The following is a 22,682-nucleotide window of genomic DNA, read 5'->3' as shown; positions in this document are numbered from 1 at the left end:
GAAACCAGAGCTAGCCAATCCACTGTGACCCCAGCCAGGGAAACCAGAGCTAGCCAATCCACTGTGACCCCAGCCAGCGAAACCAGAGCTAGCCAATCCACTGTGACCCCAGCCAGGGAAACCAGAGCTAGCCAATCCACTGTGACCCCAGCCAGGGAAACCAGAGCTAGCCAATCCACTGTGACCCCAGCCAGGGAAACCAGAGCTAGCCAATCCACTGTGACCCCAGCCAGGGAAACCAGAGCTAGCCAATCCACTGTGACCCCAGCCAGGGAAACCAGAGCTAGCCAATCCACTGTGACCCCAGCCAGGGAAACCAGAGCTAGCCAATCCACTGCTAACAACACAAGAACAGCGTCTCAAAGTGATTTAATTTTGAACCACACACACACACACACACACACACACACACACACACACACAATTTGATGTTTGTTAAGTCTGAGACTGTCTAGAACCTCAGGTCAACATCATGTTCAGCTTCTATATCACATTCCAGTGTAGTTTGCTCCAGAACCATAGATATACACAACACACTATACGGAAGATTTTACTGGGTACTATGTAACATCCCACCGAGATGTCTAAAAAGCATTCTACTCAGAATGCAAATGGGGATGTTATTGTCAGTATTTAGCCAGTATGGAAGACACAGTAGTTTACAGAAGTCTACATGTTAGTATATGCTCTGGCCTTCTCAGTAAAATACTGCCCTCCACTGGTGACTGTTGGTATCACAGTTGTGAATAACGATTTACTACGGTGGCTCTTTCTGGTATGTGTTACCTTTCTGTTGGAGGGCCGGGTCCCGCCTGTAGACCTCTGAGGGTGGCTGCTCGAATCCACATAGGTGGACATGCGACAGCCTGGATTGTTGTAGCCCTGACGGAGAAGACCGCAACAACGGGGTGGTCATGCAGAACCTGAACCACACTGGACCACCTGGGTTATTGATGCTTTAGAAACACAGAGCCAAACAGACATGTATGCGTCCCAAATGGCATTCTATTCCCTATACAGTGCACTACTTTTGTATCAGTACCTTAGCTGACAGGATGTTTTTGACCTCTGTGTCCTCTGCACTGTGTGGAGCAGGTATATCAGGGTTGCTGCTGCTTCGGAGCCGAGACTGCAGTAACATGGCTCCTACTGTGGTGGCTGAGGCCCGCCCCATAGTACTGTAGCGGCCCTCAGTGGGAGGTAACACCCCATCTGGACCTGGACACACAGGGGAGTGCCATGTCACTGGCATGATCTACCTGGTCACACTTTGCTTTACACACTGAACCTGCACACTGAGCCTGCACACTGAGCCTGCACACTGAGCCTGCACACTGAGCCTGCACACTGAACCTGCACACTGAGCCTGCACACTGAACCTGCACACTGAACCTGCACACTGAACCTGCACACTGAACCTGCACACTGAACCTGCACACTGAACCTGCACACTGAGCCTGCACACTGAACCTAAACATCTATACAGGGCTGGGGAGGTTTGGAGGTGGGGAGTGGAGTGGGAGGTTTATCGGGGGGGGTTTGTTGGTCTGGCGGTTGGGAGTTTGGGCCTGTGGCCAAGAGGTCATTCAGGTCCCCGATTATTTGACTTGGTGGGAGATCTGTCAATGTGCCCCTGGGCGGGGCGCTTGACCCAGGTTGCTCCTGTGGGTCGCTCTGGATAGGAGTGTCTGCTAGATGACTGAATGTAATGTTGAGCGGCTTCACTGCAAGTAAGAGGAAGTAAGAATCAAGTGCGAGGAGGGGATGCGAGAGGGGGTGTTGTGGGATTATTTAAGATACTCTTTGAAGAGGTACGGTTTCAGATATTTTCAGAAGATGGGCAGGGACTCTGCTGTCCTAGCTTCAAGGGAAAGCTGGTTCCACCATTGGGGTACCAAGACAGAGAAGAGTTTGGACTGGGCTGAGCTGGAGCTGCCCTCCCGTAGGGCTGGGAGGGCCAAGAGACCAGAGGTTGCAGAACGGAGTAGTTGGTTTGGGGTGTAGGGTTTGAGAATGAGCCTGAAGATAGGAAGTATCATGGTCTTGTAGTGAATCCGAGCTTTGACTGGAAGCCAGTGGAGTGTACGGAGGACCGGGGTGACATGGGAGAATTTGGGAAGGTTGAACACCAGGCGGGGTGCAGCATTCTGAATTAGATGCAGTGGTTTGATGGCACCAGCGGGGAGCCCAACCAACAGCGAGTTGCAGTAGTCCAGGCGGAAAGATGATAAGTGCCTGGATTAGGACCGGCGTCGCTTCCTGTGTGAGGTAGGGTCGTACTCTACAGATGTTGTAGAGCATGAACCTGCGGTAGCAAGTCACTGCTTTGATGTTTGTAGAGAACAACAGGGTCACGCCAAGGTTCTTTGCATTCTGGGACGGGGACACCATGGAGTTGTCAACTGTGATGACGTTTTGGCAGTGCGGACAGCCTCCAGGACACAAAGAAGAGCAGTCTCGGCTGAGATGTTCTGAAGCCTGACTAGTTAGGGTCAAAAAGATGGTTCTGAGAGAGATAGTGTGAGAGTGGGTCAGAGACAGCAAGTGTTTTGGAAAGAAAAGAAAGAAGGGTCTGTAGTTTTTGACATCGAGTGTTGGTTTCCTGAGGAGGGGAGCGATTCTGGACATTTTTAAGTCAGTGGTCTGGAAAGTGAGAAGGTCTCCAGAGACGGTCTAGAGAAGGGAGGAGGTCTCCAGAGACGGTCTAGAGAAGGGAGGAGGTCTCCAGAGACGGTCTAGAGAAGGGAGGAGGTCTCCAGAGACGGTCTAGAGAAGGGAGGAGGTCTCCAGAGACAGTCTAGAGAAGGGAGGAGGGGATGAGGTCGAGCGAGCAGGTTGTCAGGTGGCTGAACCTCACTAGTTGCAGGATTTCATCTGGAGAGAGAGAGGGGAGAAAGAGGTCAAGGCGTAGGGTAGTGGGACCAGTGGATTCAATAAGCTGAGTGAACGAGGAGCGGATGTCGACAATCTTCTTTTTAAAGTGGCTGACAAAGTCATCTGCAGAGAGGGAGGAGTGGAGGATTAAGGAGGGAGGAGAAGGTGGAAAAGAGTTTCCTAGGGTTAGAGGCAGACGCTTGAAATCTAGCGCAATAGAACGTGCTTTTAGCAGCAGATACAGAGGAAGAGAAGGCAGTGAAAGGATAATAGGTCCTCCAGAAGTGAAGTTCTCCTCCATTGCCTCGTAATGAGTCACTCAGCCACAGAGCAGGAGGGGAGGGCCGAGAAGAAAGGGGAAAGTCATAGCATGCGTAAAGGGAGGTTAGTAGGATCGAAGAGGCAGAAGGATTTAGCAGGAGAGAGAGAGAGAGAGAGAGAGAGAGAGCAGAAATTCCACATGGGTTGTGCGCGCAGGGTACACCAAATTAGAAGGGTTGCAGCCAAGGGGTTGGGGAGCGTCTGTAAAGCCTAAAGGGGTTGGGGAGCGTCTGTAAAGCCTAAAGGGGTTGGGGAGCGTCTGTAAAGCCTAAAGGGGTTGGGGAGCGTCTGTAAAGCCTAAAGGGGTTGGGGAGCGTCTGTAAAGCCTAAAGGGGTTGGGGAGCGTCTGTAAAGCCTAAAGGGGTTGGGGAGCGTCTGTAAAGCCTAAAGGGGTTGGGGAGCGTCTGTAAAGCCTACAGGGAGAGGAGCAAACTGGGATAGAAAACACACACATAGTTGCCATAGCTACAACAGAGCAAAATGAGATAATCTGAAAAGAACTAGGTAAAATACTATAGCAATGTATTGGTGTAATTACATAGTTCCCCTTCATTTAAATGATTACTGTTTCATGTATCTTATCTGCAGTTACTGTGTTCAGCGAAGCGTATTCTAGTAGTGCTCATGAGGCAAATTTCATATAAAGTGACGTCCAGTCTCTTACTCCCATCACCACGACAACGTGTCTGGTGGTACCTACCTGTGTTGAGGAGATCCCGGGGAGAGTCGGCCAGGCGGAACACCCAGTACAGGTATGTTGCTAGGAGACCGTTCCTACCCTGCTGGTCCCTGGCCAGCTCCTGGCTGTTGTGGAGACTGTTGACGATGGACACCACCGACTCAAAAGCTATCTGGGCTAGGTTGGCTAGGAAATAAATACATGCACACACACAGTTAACACAACACAGGTCAAACACATCAGGTAAACTCTCCCACTTCTTGTCTGTCCTTCCAGTGGAGTGCCTGTCTTGCTCTAGCCATCTGCCTGAAAGCCCAGGATGCTGACGTCCTCTTAGTTATCTGTCTGAAAACCCAGGTGACATCCCCTATGTACCCGTCTGTCTGAAAGCCCAGGACAGTGACGTCCCCCTGGGTGCCTGTCTGTCTGAAAACCCAGGTGACATCCCCTAGGTACCCGTCTGTCTGAAAGCCCAGGACAGTGACGTCCCCCTGGGTGCCTGTCTGTCTGAAAACCCAGGTGACATCCCCTAGGTACCCGTCTGTCTGAAAGCCCAGGACAGTGACGTCCCCCTGGGTGCCTGTCTGTCTGAAAACCCAGGTGACATCCCCTAGGTACCCGTCTGTGTGAAAGCCCAGGACAGTGACGTCGCCCTGGGTGCCTGTCTGTCTGAAAGCCCTAGGTGACCTCTCCCTATATATAGGTACCTATCTGTCCAGCGATGACCATGGGCTGCATGATGAGGGTGAAGAGTTGATCTAAGACCAGGTGGAGGTAGAGGACCAGAGGTTCCAGTCTGGAGGAGGGCAGGGAGATGATGCTCAGCTTCAGCTCGTGCTCCAGCTTGTTCTCCGGAATCTTCTCTTCCCGAACCCGGAGTGGGAACGTCGCTCCGCCCTCCAGGGCATGGCACAACGTGAAGAAACGCTCCAAGTGGTTATCCTTGGGTGGGGAAGGGGTTAAAAAATATAACATTTTCTTGTGTGTGTGTGTGCATGTGTGCGCGTGTGTGTATAGACTCACCTGTGTGTGTACAGAAGACACAGCCTGTATCTCCAGGTTGAACACTCCTTTGTGGCTCTCCATCCACTTGACTGGAGGGACCTGAGGGGGAATTTTCTGCAGAGAGAGAAAGAGAGTTTGACATATTAACTCATTCTGAGCCTACTCATAAGCCTTGCGCTTCAACAAAAAAAAATATATATAATTTGTATGGCCATCTAAACCCAATCAATAAAACAGTAAATCAATCAATAAATGGCAAATAAGCACCTTCTATCCACAAGGGGGAGCCACTCCTCTTCACATTCTACTGATACAATTTAAAAAAAACTGTTGTCTGGAGAATTGAAATGGACAAATTAATGGTTACCTCAGGTGAGTGCAGTGAGTAGTTGACAGGCAGTCTGTCCAGGGCGATGGGAAGGCAGTACTGACCAGTCTGTAATCTGTCACAACTCAGTATAGGCAGCCACTACAGTACACAGAGGGATAGACAGTACATCAGCTAGCAGCACACACTGACTACTGACAGACACTATGGACACCCACGTACAGGAGCTAGACCATCTACATAACATTGAGGAGTTTCACTTGCTAAACATCTTCTAAGTATATTGATCATACATAAACATGAATGTGTGCGTCGCCATGTTCAGTAGAGTAGCTGCATGTTCATGTAAGACCACGTGAAACCAGTGTGATCCAGATCAGATGAGACCAGGGACCGTATTTATAAAGGCTGTGTTTACACAGGCAGCCTAATTCTGATCTTTTGCCAATAATGGGTCTCGTGACCAATCAGATCCGATCTTTTGCCCATAAGTGGGCAAAAGATCAGAATTGAGCTGCCTGTGTAAACGCAGCCATTACGTCTCAGAGTAGGAGTGCTGCTCTAGGATCAGTTTTGCCTTTTCGATCACAATGAATACGATTACATGGACAGGGGAGAGCTGATCCTAGATCAGCACACCTACTGTGAGGCACTTTATGACTATAGGCCCGGGTGAGACCAGGCGTGAGGGGTCAGACTTACAGAGAATCCTATGAACGTCTCACTGGTGGCTGTCTGGTTCTGTTTCTGTTGACAGCTGATATGGTAGAAGGTAAACAAAAGGTGGTGTCTCTCAGTCAGCCTGGCAGGCAGAGCTATCTTCACCTCCTCATAGAAGTCTGGAGACCTGAGTCCCAGTCACACAGAAAAAAATGAAGCTTATTATATTAGAAAATGTAATATGCATATCATGCAGTAGTTGTATTATTAGTATCTATCCACTTGCTTGTTATGGTACGTGACTGGGGTGTATACTTCTTGCACAAACTCGGGACCATTTGATTTTCCAAAAATGACCTAGGAGGAAAAAGAAAGCAGAGTAAAATCGATAAAACCCCCCCCAAAAAAAATGTCACAGCGACCTAGGTGAACGTTCTGTATGAGCATTGTGTGTGTGTGTGTGTGTGTGTGTGTGTGTGTGTGTGTGTGTGTGTGTGTGTGTGTGTGTGTGTGTCAAACTCACAGGCAGCACACAGCTCGGGTCTTCTCCACTCATAAACTGGATTTTAATGGTGATGTTCCTTGCTGAAGTCAGCCTGTTGACAAAGTTGAGCCGCTGGGGGTACACATAGAACAGGTTCCTGGAGAGAGGGACAGAGAGAGAGAGATAGAGAGAGCGAGATATGAAGGGAGAGAGAGATAGAGATTTGTCACAGTACATCCTCATGATGGAAGGGATGGTGTGGTCATTTGAGAATAACAGTTCCAGGAAAAACGCTGGGGATATGCCAACTATCTCTCCTTCCTCCCACCTGTTCACTTCCCTTCACTGATTCAAAAGGAAATAACTGGTATAAGAAATAGGGAAACTCCCACTAGCCCATGCCTCCACTAATCCAATTATTTTAGATTTGTGGGAACTAGTGAGTAAATGCACACTTCAGGAGAAAGGATATATTAAATGGGATGCAGCCCAAGCCATACTTGTAGCCTGTGAAATGGTCTGTGCTAGCCGGGATCCTTGGGACGTCCCTACCTCAATGAAGTTGAAATTTCAAATGGTTAGGGTTAAAGTTACGATTAGGTTATGGTTACGTTTAGGGTAGGGTAGGGGTTAAGGTTAGGATTATGGTTTAGGGTAGGGACGTCCCAAAGATCTCGAATAGCACAGACCCCTGTTAAATGCTAGTGCATTCGGTCAGGGTCAGGTGGTCAGGAAAAACCCATAGGGCATGTGCAGCGCTCCTACCTCAGAGTTAAGACAGCCTGAGCCTGCACATCAATACTGGACCACTAGATGGCACTCTGTGGAGCTAAGTAAGAAATGCATGATATTGCACAATACACGGCATCAAAAACAACATAACAAATGTGGTCATCTGTCCTGAGACAGGAGACACACGCTTAGGGTGTGTCCCAAATGGCACCCTATTCCCTATATAATGCCCTACTTTTGACCACTGCCGTATGGGGAATAGGGCGCCATTTGTAGCGCAAAGAGGAGGAAGGAGTGAAGTGTTGACAGCACTGGGGGTTGTCTCAGGTCAGACTCTTGGTAGGAGTGTTTACAACGTTGATGGAAACTATGAGGCCTGAAGCTGCGTGCTCATTGTGCTGTGGTCAGTACAATCACACCTGGAGACTGACTGTCTAACATGTGTAAAGCTCACATGAAGGGAATGTACACATGGTGGTAAGAATGGAGACAGTGAATACACTGTTAGGGGTAGTAAGTAATGGACCAACAGTGCTTGAAGCTATACTACATGACCAAAAGTATGTGGACACCTGCTCGTCAAACATCTCATTCCAAAATCATGGGCATTGATATGGAGTTGGTCCCACCTTTGCTGCTACAACAACCACTACTCTTCTAGGAAGGCTTTCCACGAGATGATGGAATATTGCTGCGGGGACTTGCTTTCATGCAGCCACAAGAGCGTTAGTGAGGTCGGGCACTGATGTTGGGCGATTAGGCATGGCCCGCAGTCAGCGTTCCAATTCATCCCAAAGGTGTTCGATGGGGTTGAGGTCAGGGCTCTGTGCAGGCTAGTCAAGTTCTTCCACAACGATCTCACCAAACCATTTCTGTATGGACCTAACTTTGTGCACAGCGGCATTGTCATGCTAAAACAGGAAAGGGTCTTCCCCAAACTGTTGCCACAAAGTTGGAAGCACAGAATTGTCTAGAATGTCATAGTATGCTGCTGCGTTAAGATTTCCCTTCACTGGAACTAAGGGGCCTATCCCGAACCATGAAAAACAGCCCCAGACCATTATTCCTCCTCCACCAAACTTTACAGTTGGCACAATGCATTTGGGCAGGAAGCGTTCTCCTGACATCCGCCAAACCCAGATTAGTCCATTGGAAGCGTGATTCATCCCTCCAGAGAACGTGTTTCCACTGCTCCAGAGTCCAATTGCGGCAAGCTTTACACCACAATTTGACAAACTGACTTGTTGGAAAGGTGGCATCCTATGACGGTGCCACGTTGAAAGTCACTGAGCTCTTCAGTACGGGCCATTCTACTGCCAATGTTTGGCTATGGAGATTGCATGGCTGTGTGCTCGATTTTATACACCTGTCAGCAACGGGTGTGGCTGAAATAGCCGAATCCACTAATTTGAAGGGGTGTCCACATACAGTACTTTTGTATATATAGTGTTTGTTCTTTGGTAAATACATTCTGTCTAACTCGCTAAAAGCTATATCCACCAACAATGAAGTGATGAAATGAGCTTTGAGGAGAACATGCAGAATATGCAATATTGGAAAATGTGTTTCAAGACACATCTCACATGTAAAAGTCATTTCCTCCTACAGAGCAGAGAGGATGCAGTGAGTGAACTAACCTGTAAATGCTGTCATGAACTGTGTGTGTTTGCCTGTGTGCGCGTGTGTGTGCATGCCTGTGTGTGTTTTGTATGCATGGACTGGTGTGTGTGTGTGTGTGTGTGTGTGTGTGTGTGTGTGTGTGTGTGTGTGTGTGTGTGTGTGTGTGTGTGTGTGTGTGTGTGTGTGCTCACCTGTAAGTGCTGTGTGGAACATAGACCTCGCTGGAAGGGAACTCCAACACCTCTTTGATAGGTCTCAGGTTCTTCTCAGCCACTGGTTTGACTGGGATCAGCTCAGCAGAGAGACATGCCATTGGGTTGTCATGGACCGGGGTCACATCCAGTTTAATCATACCTTAACATGGACCATGTCCGAAATAAGTCAAACACAGTCTCAAACTACGTGAATTCTTCAGAGAGAGATTTCAAAGTAGGTCACACGTAAAGGAAAGTTGCAGTCCCACTTGGACACATAAACCCAGGCATAACATTTACACACAACTTGCTCTTAGAAATCGTACATTATAGTCACGTGTTGTTGGGTGGAATGGAGTGAAACAGCATACACAGATAGCCAGGTCTTTCTGTGTGGTTGAACGGAGGATTACCTGATATGGTTTTAATTCTTCTGTGCAGGGATGAGAACTTCTTGATGTCTGCCAGGAACTTGAACAAGTCCTCGTCACTCAGACGGTCCCCTTCCTGAAACACAGCAGGATCCTAGTTCAGTCAAATACACATGGGTTTGTGTTCATCTGTAGAAAAAGTGGAGCCCAAAAGCATTCACTATGTGCTAAAAACAACAACGTCGGACTTTCTGGGCTGAAGAGGTGTGGTGGGGATGATGTACCGTCTCAGAGTTAAACAGTGTGAAGATGCATTTGTTGCACAGCAGACCTCCTTCATCTTTTCCAACTAAACATACTGTAAGAAAGTGACAAATACTTGAGGCACATATTGAGGGGTGCAACTAAGAGTTTCTGCGGCACAAATTCTTGGGCTTATCCCCAGATGATAGTAGGATGGAAAAATGCACCCTTGCTGTGCGATGCTATTCCATGCATGTCTGCTATGTGGATTGTGTCCTTTTTTTCCTCAACATTATAATTATTTCTCAATACTGATGAAGGAGCAGCTCCTAGAGAATTATGACCATCTACGGCTGCAAATATTAGGGAGAATTTATGGTAAGTGTGTATGATATCTGGTTAGATATGGCCAGGCTTTACCACATGTATATCTGCTCTGTGGATTATGTGTGAAATGAAATCATTTCTTGTCTCGAGGTGACACCCACAACGTTGAGCATTCTTTGAGCATATCGGTGCTTATATCGCTGTATCAATGCTTATATTGTAGTGTGTGTGTGTGTGTGTGTGCTTGTATTGTTTTCTTTTGCGCATGTGTCCAGACCTGCTTGCAGAAGGTGTTGATGGTGATGGTAGCAGGTTTGAAGGCAGACATGTTACACTGGTCTTCCATGGTAGCGAACCTCTCAGAGTTCCTCCTGGGCAGCTGGCCTCTCTTATCCAGACTGCTGGATTTACCTGGACAGGGGAGGTGAACCATAACAAGCCCCTCAAGTTAGGTATAGAAAGGTAAACGTAAGGTATGATCCAACAAGCCTTGGACTCATCAGTTCAAGAGTAAACCAGCTTATCACACTCACACACAAAACAATTAAACAATCTCACACACACACACACACTGACCATTGAAGCTGTCAGAGTCGGTGCTGTCCCGGTCCAGTGTGGCGTTGCTGATGACGTTCATGATGTTGACCGTGGCCCAGGCGAAGGGCATACGGTAGCGACCCAGTCTCTGACAGAACGTCTCTGACTGGCTGCGCAGCTTCTCCAACTTCTCCTTATTCTGATCCAGGGAACCCCATATAACCACAATTACAACCTATAGCTGCTGTGTGTGTGTGTGTGTGTGTGTGTGACGCGCCTCCTCATGGCACTCTACCTTCGCTGAGTCACTCTCCTTCATAACCATGTATGGTTCAGCACAGTCACTGATCTCCCCCTGCTGCAACACCTTCTCTATCTGAAACACAGCCAGGACAAGCCAATACTGTACACAGGTGTCTGTGGTCAGTTACATACAGTACATTATCTTAACACACAGGGCCCAAAACTGTCAAAACTGATAGGATCGAAAGGGAACGCTGCTCTCGGATCAGCTTTCTCCATTCAAATCTTTCCCTAACATTAGAATTATTTCACAATACTGACGACGGATCAGCTCCTAGATAGATATTACCACCTAAGGCTGCAAATGCACTAAATCACCAACTTGGCACATCATTGCGCACATGTTAGGCTAGACAAAGAAATTGGGGCAAATTACAGACAGTAGCCTACAAGCAGCAAAATAGAACTCAATTGATTGGACATGAAATGTATTTCAATAAGATTGAAATAGGCCTATAGCTTACGGTTTATATTTGAATGCAGTAATCTCTGGTTTTCATTTTAAGCATATTTTTATACGTATCAACAGTCTACTTTGTTCTGATGTTATCGGTGGACACAGAGAGATGGATAAACCATGTGATTCCATGTTTAGCGGAGATATTGTGTGTTTAAAGTGACGTGGGAGGGCAAAAAAAGCATCTAACGATACTTAGCCGAGGCAGGTTTTAGATTACAGGTGTTTGTGGTTTTGGGAAACAGCGCAGAGATTTATTGATGCTCCTACAAAAGGTTCTAACAATGAACTTAATGAACCTTACAATTATTTTTGGAAACCGGGTCTAGAACGATAGAGGCACCATGGGAAATATGTGAGGAGGTAGATAGGTCTATAATGTTTACCTTAGTGACCAACAACTGTAGATCTGTGCACAGTATAGGTATGTGTATTACCTGAATGAGCAAGTACTGCAGATAGATGCAGGTGGATAAGATGCGTATCTTACCTTGATGACCAGGTAGATATCTGGGGAGGGGTATGTGATGGAGAAGATGGCTGCTCGGGAGAGGGTGGAGTGGTCCGTCTGTGGCGTGTGGGGTTTCAGGAACCCTTTAAACTGATCCGAGTTCAGATCACAGTAGAAGTTCTCGGATATCTGAGGAAGTCGAAACATAGAAGGTCAACGCTAGAGTTCACCTTAGTAGTGGATTGGACCAACTCGTTGCAAAAACTTTTTGCTACGGTGTGCCGTAATGAATGTGACCCGGTAGAGAAATGAGTATTGGGACAGGCCTTTTTCCCCCTCATTCTACATTCCAACTGGTTTCTGTCTCAGGCTTTTGACCATGTTATTTTTAGAGGTTGGGATCACACAGAGAGCTGTTGAACCCACTCCCTCACCCAGCAAAGAGCTCTACTATAAATCACCATCCTACTACAGATGCAGTCAAATACATTGGCACCCTTTCACTTTACAATAGAGCAGAATGTTCTGTTCTTTCTTTTCAAACCCATTTGAACGGCTATTTTTACCCTGTAGGCACCTGGGGCCTCATTTATACACTGTGCGTATGTACAAAATATACCCCCCAAAAAGTGTGTGTGACACAGCATGAATGTATTTATTTATTTGTTTATTTGGATACCCAGTAGCTTTTGCAGAAGCATCAGCTACTCTACCTGGGGTCCACAAAAATATGAAACATGACAAGTAACAAAACACTGATAGACAAGGACAATCACACAAACACAACGCTATACAAACAATACAAAAAAAATACAAAAATTACAGCAAAAGATTAAAACATTCTGCCAACACAGTAAATAGACCGGTAGCTTATGTAACATTTTTAACAGAATGGGTAGGATACAGTATTGCTGTGCAATAGGAGTGCGACATCCTAAACCTATTTAATCTCAGAGTTTATGGCAGGACATAGAAACCCAATAATCTATTGATAAACTAAATATTGAACAACAATTCATTGTTGCATAGAAGTGTGGACTGCGCGCAGTTAGCCTACTTTTAAACAGTTTCGAAAATACAATCCATCTTGCAGAATGCGCGGACATGGCACTTGCTATATAGGCAGCTAAGAGTAGCAACGTGAAGGCTACTGTTCCTGCGCGTTCCACACACGCCTGCTAATGAGATCATGTTTGAAAAATTCACTGCAAAATATCAAAAGATTCTGCCCACACATCTACCGACAATGTGATCAAAATTGCCATTGCTCTTTCTTATAGAAACTGCCGTGGCCTTGTTCCAATAATCCCCAAAATAAAGGGGGTTATTGTCACCATAAAAATTAATGGAGGGTGTTTTCCAAACTGAGTTTTAATACTCGTTCGCACACGCACGGTTTTACGACAGGTCCCATATTTAAAACGGGAAACATGCATAGGCCTACATGGAAGGCATGCGCTAAGTTCATAAATCTCAATATTTCTGTACATGCACAGACTTTTCAGAAAAAGAACATTCAGAAATGTCGTGTGAAATTTACTCAATGGTTTACGCAATGGTTATAAAGGGCCCTGCATTTTACCACAGGTGAGATCAATTACACAGTAAACGAAAATCATTGCCTCCAACCAAATGAATGTGAATTGTGAATCATTTTGTCCAGGCCAGTCTGAGGTCCTGAGCTCTCTGGGAAAGTACTCAGACTCCTAGACTTTTTCCACCTTTTGTTGCGTTACAGCCTTATTCTAAAATTGATTAAATAGTTTTCCCCCCTCATCAATCTACACACAATATCCCATAATGACAAAGCAAAAACATGTTTTTAGAAATATTAGCAAAAAAAATTCAGATCCTTTACTAAGTACTTTGTTGAAGCACCTATTGGTAGCGATTACATCCTTGAGGCTTCTTGTGTATGACACTACAAGCTTGGCACTCTGCCGATCCTCTCAAGCTCTGTCAGGTTGAATGGGGAGCGTCATTGCACAGCTATTTTAAGGTCTCTCCAGAAATGTTTGACTGGGTTCAAGTCCAGGCTCTGGCTGGGCCACTCAAGGACATTCAGAGACTTGTCCCGAAACCCCTCCTGCGTTGTCTTGGCTGTGTGCTTAAGGTCGTTGTCCTGTTGGAAGGTGAACCTTCGCCCCAGTCTGAGGTCCTGAGCTCTCTGGAGGAGGTTTTCATCAAGGATCTCTCTGTACGTCGCTCCGTTCATCTTTCCCGACTAGTCTCCCAGTCCCTGCTGCTGAAAAACATCCCCACAGAATGATGCTGCTACCACCATGCTTCACCGTAGGGATGGTGCCAGGTTTCCTCCAGATGTGACACTTGGCATTCAGGCCAAAGAGTTCAATCTTGGTTTCATCAGACCAAAGAATCTTGTTTCTTATGGTCTGAGAGTCCTTTAGGTGCCTTTTGGCAAACTCTGGAGCGCTGTCAGAGTTACCATCAGGTTCTTGGTCACCTCTCTGACAAAGGCCCTTCTCCCCCGATTGCTCAGTTTGGCCGGGCGGCCAGCTCTAGGAAGAGTTCTGGTGGTTCCAAACTTCCTCCATTTAAGAATGAAGGAGGTCACCGTGTTCTTGGGGACCTTCAATGCTGCAGACATTTTTTTGGTACCCTTCCCCAGATCTGTGCCTCGACACAATCCTGTCTCAGAGCCCTAAGGACAATTCCTTCGACCTCATGGCTTGGTTTTTGCTCTGACATGCACTGTCAACTGTGGCACCTTATATAGACAAGTGTGTGCCTTTCCAAATCATGTCCAATCAATTGAATTTAGCACAGGTGGACTCTAATCAAGAAGGAGAAACATCTCAAGGATGATCAATGGAAACAGGATCTCATAGCAAAGGGTCTTATGTAAATAAGGGGGTCTGAATACTTTCCAGAATGCACTGTCTGACCATTTATGACTTTAAATCTACATTTCTGTTTTTATTTTGTTTTTCTTATTTGTCCTGTGCTGTTGTAAATCAAACAAATACACGTGTAATCACCCCCCAAAAAATTATTATTTAATTGTTTTATGCAAGGGTGCCAATATTTACTAAACAAAAATATAAATGCAACAATTTCAAAGATTTTACTGAGTTACAGTTCATATGAGGAAAACCGTAATTAGGCCCCAACCTATGGATTTCACTGGGAATACAGATATGCATCTGTTGGTCACCGATATTGTACCTTAAAAAAAATGGGCCTCGGGATCTTGTCACGCTATTTCTGTGCATTCAAATTGCCATTGATAAAATGCAATTGTGTTCGTTGTCTGTAGCTTATGCCTGCCCATACCATAACCCCACCGCCACCACGGGGCACTCTGTTCACAACGTTGACATCAGCAAACCACTCACCCACATGGCGCCATGGACGTGGTCTGCGTTTGTGAGACCAGTTGGACGTACAGCCAAATTCTTTAAAAACGAGGCTGGAGGTGGCTTATGGTAGAGATATGAACATTAAATTCTCTGGCAACAGCTCTGGTGGAGATTCCTGCAGTCAGCATGCCAATTACACACCCCCTCAAAACTTGAGACATCGGTGGCATTGTGTTGTGTGACAAAACTCCACATTTTAGAGTGGCCTTTAATTGCCCTTAGCACAAGGTGCACCTGTGTAATGATCATGCGGTTTAATTAGCTTCTTGATATGCCACACCTGTCAGGCGGATGGATTATCTTGGCAAAGGAGAAATGCACACTAACAGGGATGTAAACAAATTTGTGCACACATTTTTTGAGAAATAACCTTTTGGAACATTTCTGGGATCTTTTATTTCAGCTCATAAAACATGGGACCAACACTTTACATGTTGTGTTTATATTTTTGTTCAGTGTATTTGACTGCATCTGTATAATAGCACATCAATAGCACACTGGTTCTAGCATAGCTGCGATTCAACCAAGAATTGTCTTTGACATTGTGCTGGGAGACATACTTTGTCGCGAGAAGATCGGGAAGTGGAGACAGAAAATAACCTTACCCCAATATAGCCTGCTTAACTCCAAAAACGCTAAACCAGCTATATTGGGGTAGGGTTATTTTCATTCTCCACTTCTCTATCTTTTCTTAATGAAGTCTCCCAGCACAATGTCAAAAGACAATTCTTGGTTGAATCGCAGCTAGCCCTAGCAATGACCAAAAAACATTTTGAAGAAAGCCAAAAATGACAAAGAGCTTCTGTTTCTACGCCTCCTTTTGTGACTGTGTCCTAAGAAAAGGATGACCCTATGGAGACCCTGTACTCTGTGATAGTCATGTGAGGTCCATTACAACTTCTCCTCATTCCACATGTCACATTATTAGTCTTCTACAACAGTCTTTAACATTTCATAGCAGGACTGCTACAACAAACTGCCGTCCGTCTCTCTCTGATACTTGGGTCAACACTTCAAAGTTCAACATTTCGCATCGTCTCCATAGTGACAGCTATGCAAAGTGTATTACATTTAAAAAGCCAAGAGTTCCACAGCACGTCATATTAATTTTGATGAGACACAGCACAGCTGAGGATCCCTGGCTGTGTTCTAAACATTTGGCATAAACCTCCACTTAACCTCACAATCCTCTGGCTGCACCATGCTTGGTATGATAATCCTATTGCTGTTGTAGTCAATACGCACACCGTGGTTGGTCTAATAATCATAACCATTGTCGCTATAATAACCGTTCCTACTGTGTACTGCAGGGGATTGTCAACTGGTGGCCCACGGGCCAAATTCGGCCCACGGGCATTTTATTTGGCACCCAAAAGTTTTCTGAGCAAAAAGTAAATAATCAATTGTCTTGTTTTTACTTTTTGGGGGGGGCATAAAATACTGTAAAATCACTAGAAATTGAGCTCATAAATAGAGAGACATACAGTATTTGATCATGTACCAATGTAATCAAGGATTTAAATAATGTTTTTGTGAAACATACTGTAATATCTGTTTGGGCTTCTTGCAGAGTACAAATGATTCATAATTATGTTCCAACACCCAACCCCCGATATCCACTCAAGAAAAAAATTGTCCTGCAGCTGAATCTAGATGGGGACCCCTGGTGTACTGTAACCCTCTCAGTCAGTCAGTCAGGGCAGGACAGGACAGGATTAGAGGAACGTTTCAAGGGAATTATATCAACATCTGCTGCATATTTCCCAGATGTGAAACCAAAACAGCATTAAAACATAGCATTTCACTGCATAGCAACAGAAAAGCAATGGTGAACGTGAGAAATAAAGAGGGACAGAAACAGAAATACAGAGAGAGAGAGAGAGAGAGAGACAGAGACACAGAAAGAGACAGACAAACAGACAGAGAGTGTCACGCCCTGACCTGAGAGAGACGGTTTATTTCTCTATTTTGTTAGGTCAGGGTGTGGGGTGGGCATTCTATGTCATTATATTTTTATGTTTTGGCCAGGTATGGTTTCCAATCAGAGGCAGCTGTCTATCATTGTCTCTGATTGGGAACCATACTTAGGCAGCCTTTTCCCACCTGTGTTTGTGGGTAGTTGTTTTCTGTTTTGTGTTTCTGTACCTGACAGAACTGTGCGCTTTCGTTTCCCCTTTGTTATTTTTGGTCGAGTGTTTGATTTAAATAAATAAATCATGAACACGTGCCACGCTGCATCTTGGTCCCCTCTCTACGACGATCGTTACAGAGAGAGACAGATCGAGAGAGAGAGAGAGAGAGAGAGAGAGTGTGTGAGAGACAGTGACAGAAGAGAGAGAACCTCTCTCCACCAAACCCCTCTTTTCCAGATTGAGTCACATCAATTGTAATTGGTTAAACAAGCTGGACAGTATGTCATCCTGGTCCATAACAGAGGGATGCTTCATGGGCCTACAACATAGTGTCTTTGTCAGGCCTTTCTGCCTCCTCCTCTAATGAATTCAATAAGGAGGATGTTGTGTTAACCTTCACAATAACACATTGTGCCCGATGGATCTTATGGTGAATAGCAGTATCTCGTCCCTCGCTATGCAGTTGACATGGTGCATAATAAAGGGAAAGGCAGTACAAAAAAAAAATAACAGTAATACTTTCACAGACTGCCCAACCAGGACGCAGTGTGGCCAGATGACCATGGAGGTCAGAGGCTCAAATCCTAATGAGGGACACGTGGTGCCCTTGAGGCCTAAAACCCTAAATCCAAATTCCACTCCAAAAAAAGATCCAGCTGTGCAAGTCCATAACACACATGCTACTAGCTTTGGCTAACGGTGTTTGGATAGGAGAGTACAGTGTGAATTAGATGGTTCACTCCTATGAACACGGCTATGCTTGCTCTACTGGCGAGGCCTCTCAGTCCCAGGGCCTCCGGACTGTGGCTAAAGCCTTGGATATCCCCCTGATACATCACTTCACTGACCACCAACACAAACCATAACACACTGGCCATAAGACGACCTAAAGGACGAAATGCACTGTTGCTGACTAAAGTGAAAAGCAAGTCCTATTGCCTCTGACCAGAACATCGGCTGTCATTTTCTGTTCATTTCCCCGACAATTCTACATGTTGAATTGCCACGGTTCGTCGACACCCAAGAAGGTGGTCTACTGCGCGCGGCCGACGTTTTGCTATGGCGCGTCTTGTCCTTGGCACGCATTACCCTCCAACGACATGGGTTGACCTCACAAGCAGGCCAAAGAATACAGCACTCTAAAAAAAACACAAAACATCAGAAGGAAAGACCTACTGTACCTTTTTCTTCTCTCTCAGGTCGTACAGAGCCAGGGTCGCAAACAGTGGCTCGATATCAATCTCAAACCTATGGCGGACCGGGGAGAAAGAGTATCAGACTGTCATTTCATAGCAGCAGTGTGTCGACCAGCAAGCAAACATCACCTGTTAAAATCAATCTACTCTATTGTACTCTACTCTATTCTATTCATCAACTCAGGATAATCAACAGATGCAACAGCGATACGAAATGTGGACGCATGCACTTGCATAGCATAGCATAGCATAGCATAGCATAGCATAGCATAGCACTAAGCCTATCTAGAGAGCGATGAGTCAAGCTGAAAGTTGGGACAGGCTGCTGCCAAAACACTGCTTAGAGATGATGCAGAACTTAGCTGAAATCTTTAGCGGTTTTACGGTGTGGGAGAGGCAGAAAGAGAGAAAAGGAGAGAGAGAGAGAACAAAGAGAGAATGCAGAGAAAGAGAGAGAGAGAGCAAGAAGACGCGAGCCCACAGAAAGAATGTGGAAGAGAGGGTGAGAATATGAGTGAGGGAAAGAGAGAGAGGGACTGTATTCCACAGAAAGTTATTGTCTAGAGCCCTCAAACTCAACTCTGGACCTTGAAGCCAGTTGGCCTGCATTTTTTCATTGTTCCCCTCTAAATAGGGACTGATTTAGACCTTGGACATCAGGTGGGTGCAATTAATTATCAGGTAGAACAGAAAACCAGCAGGCTCCGGACCTCACAGGGTAGGAGTTGAACACCCTTGGTTTAGAGGAAATGCAACAGCCACTGTACCGCACAGCTACCACACTAAAGGCAATGGTTCAGACCAAACGAAATGGTCTGGTTAGACTTCTCCAAGACAAATGATGGTCTGACAGCAGCAGCAGCACACAAATTCATGCTAAATGTCCTCTCTCAGTGTTCATCTCACACAAACTCTCTGTGAGCTACACTTCTCTCTCTCTGACACCCTGTCAGACACACTCTGTTGTTTCTCACATACAGGTAGCTAGTTAGCTAGAAGCATACAATTATTTTCCTTCTGTGATAAGTAATGTAATTCCTGTACCTGATGGCCTGGCACCGGATGAGGATCCTGTCTCCCATGTGCTCTTTGGGACAGTCGGGAATAGGCCGGATCTCCACTGCATCATCCTGGAATACCAGAGGAATGTCATGGATCTAGCCACTCATAAGCAGAAGCATGCTCTGTGTTCATTTATGTGCGTAAGTGATGTACGGGTCAGCTGTTTGTTCACCCGCACCCGCCGGCAATTGCTAATAACCCATCCACAACCACCCGACTATATGTGATAAAGTTAAAATCTGAGGCTCGCAACCGACCCTAACCCGCTAATATAGAAAATGTACTGTAGGCTACAGTCAGAGATGGTGAAAAAATGTTTTGACAGTGGGAGGAGCAGGTTTATTTTTGCCTGATTTACATATGATTCTTTTTATAATTTATGACATTTTGGTAGGCTATTTGTTAGTCAACTTGTCTATAATTAGATACATGCAGCTTCTCTCCTGTTATTATATGTTGCCCTAGAAGACTAAATAAACCCTTGCTCACCAGAATGTCATAAATGCTTCACCCTAGTTGACATCTGTAAAGTGCTCTGTCATCTAATGCTTCTTCCTCAGAGCAAAGAAGTTTAGGGACCGGGGAGAAAATGCAATGCAATGACAAAAAAATGTAAACGGGTCAGATTTTCTGTGCAAAATTTTCAAATGACATCAGTTTGACCGGTTGTAAAGAAATAGAAAGCTGTAAAAATGACCCAACATGTTTCTGATAAGATTTCAGTTTGGCTTGGATTCATATTTTATGTGGTTGAAATACTAATCAGCTTTATGATACACCTCTACAGACAGTATATACTGTAACTGCGCATTCACATTCTCTCAAGATGCTGAATTAATTTTTTATTTTGTTTTCACTCCTGTTCCCAAGTCAAAAAATCTCTACATTTGGAGTATCATTTTACTTCAAGAAATGCTTAATTCTGCAAGAGTTAATATGAAGGCTATGTGAGAGGTTATACACCTACAGTCAATGTCCAGATTCCAGTTTCCATTTAACCCATCTAAACAGTAGGCTACAGTTCCCTTTATGTGCCTTAGGCCTATTTGAAATCCCCTGTCTTGTGACTGTCGAATTTGTATAGCGCCTCTGCTATAATCCTCTTCACCAAATCTTTCCAAAACACTACTTTTCTGTCCCTCCCTTCTATTTTCAACTCTACATTTCACAGCTTTTCTCCTATTGAATTGAACTCCGACATTGTCCTTTTTTCCTCAGTGGATTGACGTTAACAAAAGTGTTTGGCGACTGGCGTAGGCTATTTGGCACGTGTAGGCCTACTGTTATACCATAAAGCTTATGCACTAATGCCAGAAAGCCTAAAATAATGAAAAGAAAAACCTCAATGTAGCATTTAGTATCATTCTTGTGAAATTGATATCATTTATGGACTTTTTATAGTATTGTTTTCTTTTTATTCAATCCACCCACCACACACCCTTCATACACACAATACTTCATGACCCTAAACCCTAAATTCTTATTTAAAATTACGGCCTACCCCGGCCAAACCCTAACCCGGACGACGCTGGGCCAATTGTGCGCCGCCTTATGGGACTCCAAATCCCGGCCGGTTGTGATACAGCCTGGAATCGAACCAGGGTCTGTAGTGACGCCTTTAGCACTGAGATGCAGTGCCTCAGACCGCTGCGCCACTCGGGACTGTAACCGCGGGGATTGCAGGTTATGAGTCAACCTGCCCATCGCTAGTGTTTGTGTGTGTGCGCACGCGCGTGTCCCTCTCTCACCTCGTCGGTGGGTGGGTACAAGGCGAACAGGTCTGCGTGGCGGTTCCCCTGCCGGGCTTCCAGGTTGAACCTGTCCAGGTCATCATGGTTACTGAAGCGCAGTAGCCCGTCCACTCTGGGGTCAGGGGTCAGACCAGAGCGGAGGTCAAAGTCAGAGGAGGTCAGGGTCCTGCCGGAGTCATCACTCAGTACCGCCAGGGAGGGGGACTTCACCTGTAATAATAATGACAGGTATTAGAAGATAGGAAATGGACAGGGAGTGAGGAGGTAGGAAGAGGATGGAAAAGAGAACATCCAAAATACTCAATTCTCCCAACAAAATAATGTTACTTCTCCCAAACAAAAGTATATTTCATGTAGGCCTACATTGCAAATGTTTCCAAATAATTGCATTACTTCAAGAGCTTAGGCCGGTAACTTGCTATGCAAGTGCAGCGGAGAGGTAAGATGTCATCCATAGATTCCTAACTGTGTGTGAACATCAAGAGAATCAAGGCAACCTCATGGAATCCATGACTAATGGGTTCAACTCCAGGGGAGCCCAGCAACTTCGGAGCAAAGGGGTGCATCCTACCGCCACAGAGAGACGAGTGTTAATCAGGGGTATTGCAAACATGGAATCACTCTACCACTGAGCTACATGAAAAGAGGGCTCTGGATTTTTCAGGCTACGTCCTACTTCCAACCACACCATCCCGCCACCTGCCAACCCCCCTCACAGCGCACCCTTCATTCATTCTCTCTGTTAAACGTAAGAGGAAACATCCATCCATCTTCCATCTAACCTCCACACCCCGACCACTGCCTCACAGTGCCCCAATCCAAACCAGGCTTCCCCAATCTGGGCCACAGGGCTCCAGGCAACCCCACAGGATTGCTAATGATCCCCAGAGTGCTGCAGTGTTGGAGCATGGGACAATTAGAGGCTGAGTTACAATAGGCCTGTTCTTCTCCTCTCTCTGGCCTGGAGCGGATGGGAAACCCACAGCTGGAACAAGGGTCCTTTGGTTTGGGTGATTGGGGCTTGGCAATACCTGGGGAATGGGGCTGGGGAGAGGAGCTGGGGCTGGAGACAACTTGGCTGGTGCTGGGAGCTGACTGAGGATGGCTGGTGCTGGGGGAAGGACTGTTGAATAGAGCTGGGGGCTGGCTAAGTGGAGACAGAGGTTAGCTGGGGCTGGGACTTGACTGTCAGGGGGTTGGAGCTTTGAGCTTGGGACTAGGGGCTGGGAGAGGTGGAGCTGGGAGAGGTGGGGCTGGAGCATGGGGTTGGCTGGGTGCTGTCCGGGGACTTGGCAGGACAGAGAATTGGATGCTGACTGGGGCTGGTCAGAAACAGACGGGGACTGCATGAATATTCACACCTCATTGGGTGCAGGGTAGGCTGGGTTAACATGAGGGAGACGGTGCCAGGACAGAGGTAATAGAAATGACAAAACACTTCTGTGTTCAGTGTTGTGCTCCCCTCCTGTCTCTCCTTCTCTCGGTTCTCTCGTGTTCTCTCCCTCCCCGCTGTTCTCTCCCTCCCCGCTGTTCTCTCCCTCCCCGCTCCCTCATGTTCTCGCTCAGCCTCTCCAC

At 46.1% G+C, this 22,682-nt stretch overlaps 1 protein-coding gene across 3 annotated transcripts in view; it reads right to left on the bottom strand.

The window, feature by feature from the left end:
• The window catches only part of dock8 (dedicator of cytokinesis 8), an 86,901-nt gene that overhangs the window by 29,708 nt on the left and 34,511 nt on the right, over positions 1–22,682 (bottom strand). For all 3 annotated transcript variants that reach the window (XM_045707156.1, XM_045707154.1, XM_045707155.1), the window contains exons 6-23: positions 21,105–21,317; positions 19,339–19,424; positions 18,280–18,346; positions 11,626–11,775; positions 10,671–10,751; positions 10,415–10,574; positions 10,116–10,249; positions 9,311–9,404; positions 8,895–9,057; positions 6,391–6,508; positions 6,154–6,224; positions 5,910–6,054; positions 5,247–5,348; positions 4,898–4,993; positions 4,582–4,816; positions 3,896–4,060; positions 1,043–1,218; positions 787–882 (exon numbers count right to left, since the gene is read on the bottom strand). In XM_045707156.1, the coding sequence (XP_045563112.1) occupies positions 787–882; positions 1,043–1,218; positions 3,896–4,060; positions 4,582–4,816; positions 4,898–4,993; positions 5,247–5,348; positions 5,910–6,054; positions 6,154–6,224; positions 6,391–6,508; positions 8,895–9,057; positions 9,311–9,404; positions 10,116–10,249; positions 10,415–10,574; positions 10,671–10,751; positions 11,626–11,775; positions 18,280–18,346; positions 19,339–19,424; positions 21,105–21,317 (2,352 nt within the window). The remainder of the gene's footprint in view (positions 1–786; positions 883–1,042; positions 1,219–3,895; positions 4,061–4,581; positions 4,817–4,897; positions 4,994–5,246; positions 5,349–5,909; positions 6,055–6,153; positions 6,225–6,390; positions 6,509–8,894; positions 9,058–9,310; positions 9,405–10,115; positions 10,250–10,414; positions 10,575–10,670; positions 10,752–11,625; positions 11,776–18,279; positions 18,347–19,338; positions 19,425–21,104; positions 21,318–22,682) is intronic.

The sequence above is a fragment of the Salmo salar genome, chromosome ssa24 (genome assembly GCF_905237065.1).
Source record: "Salmo salar chromosome ssa24, Ssal_v3.1, whole genome shotgun sequence".
Taxonomy (NCBI): Eukaryota; Metazoa; Chordata; class Actinopteri; order Salmoniformes; family Salmonidae; genus Salmo; species Salmo salar.
Note: the sequence above shows the minus strand (reverse complement) of the source record. Positions and strands in the feature narration are given on the sequence as shown.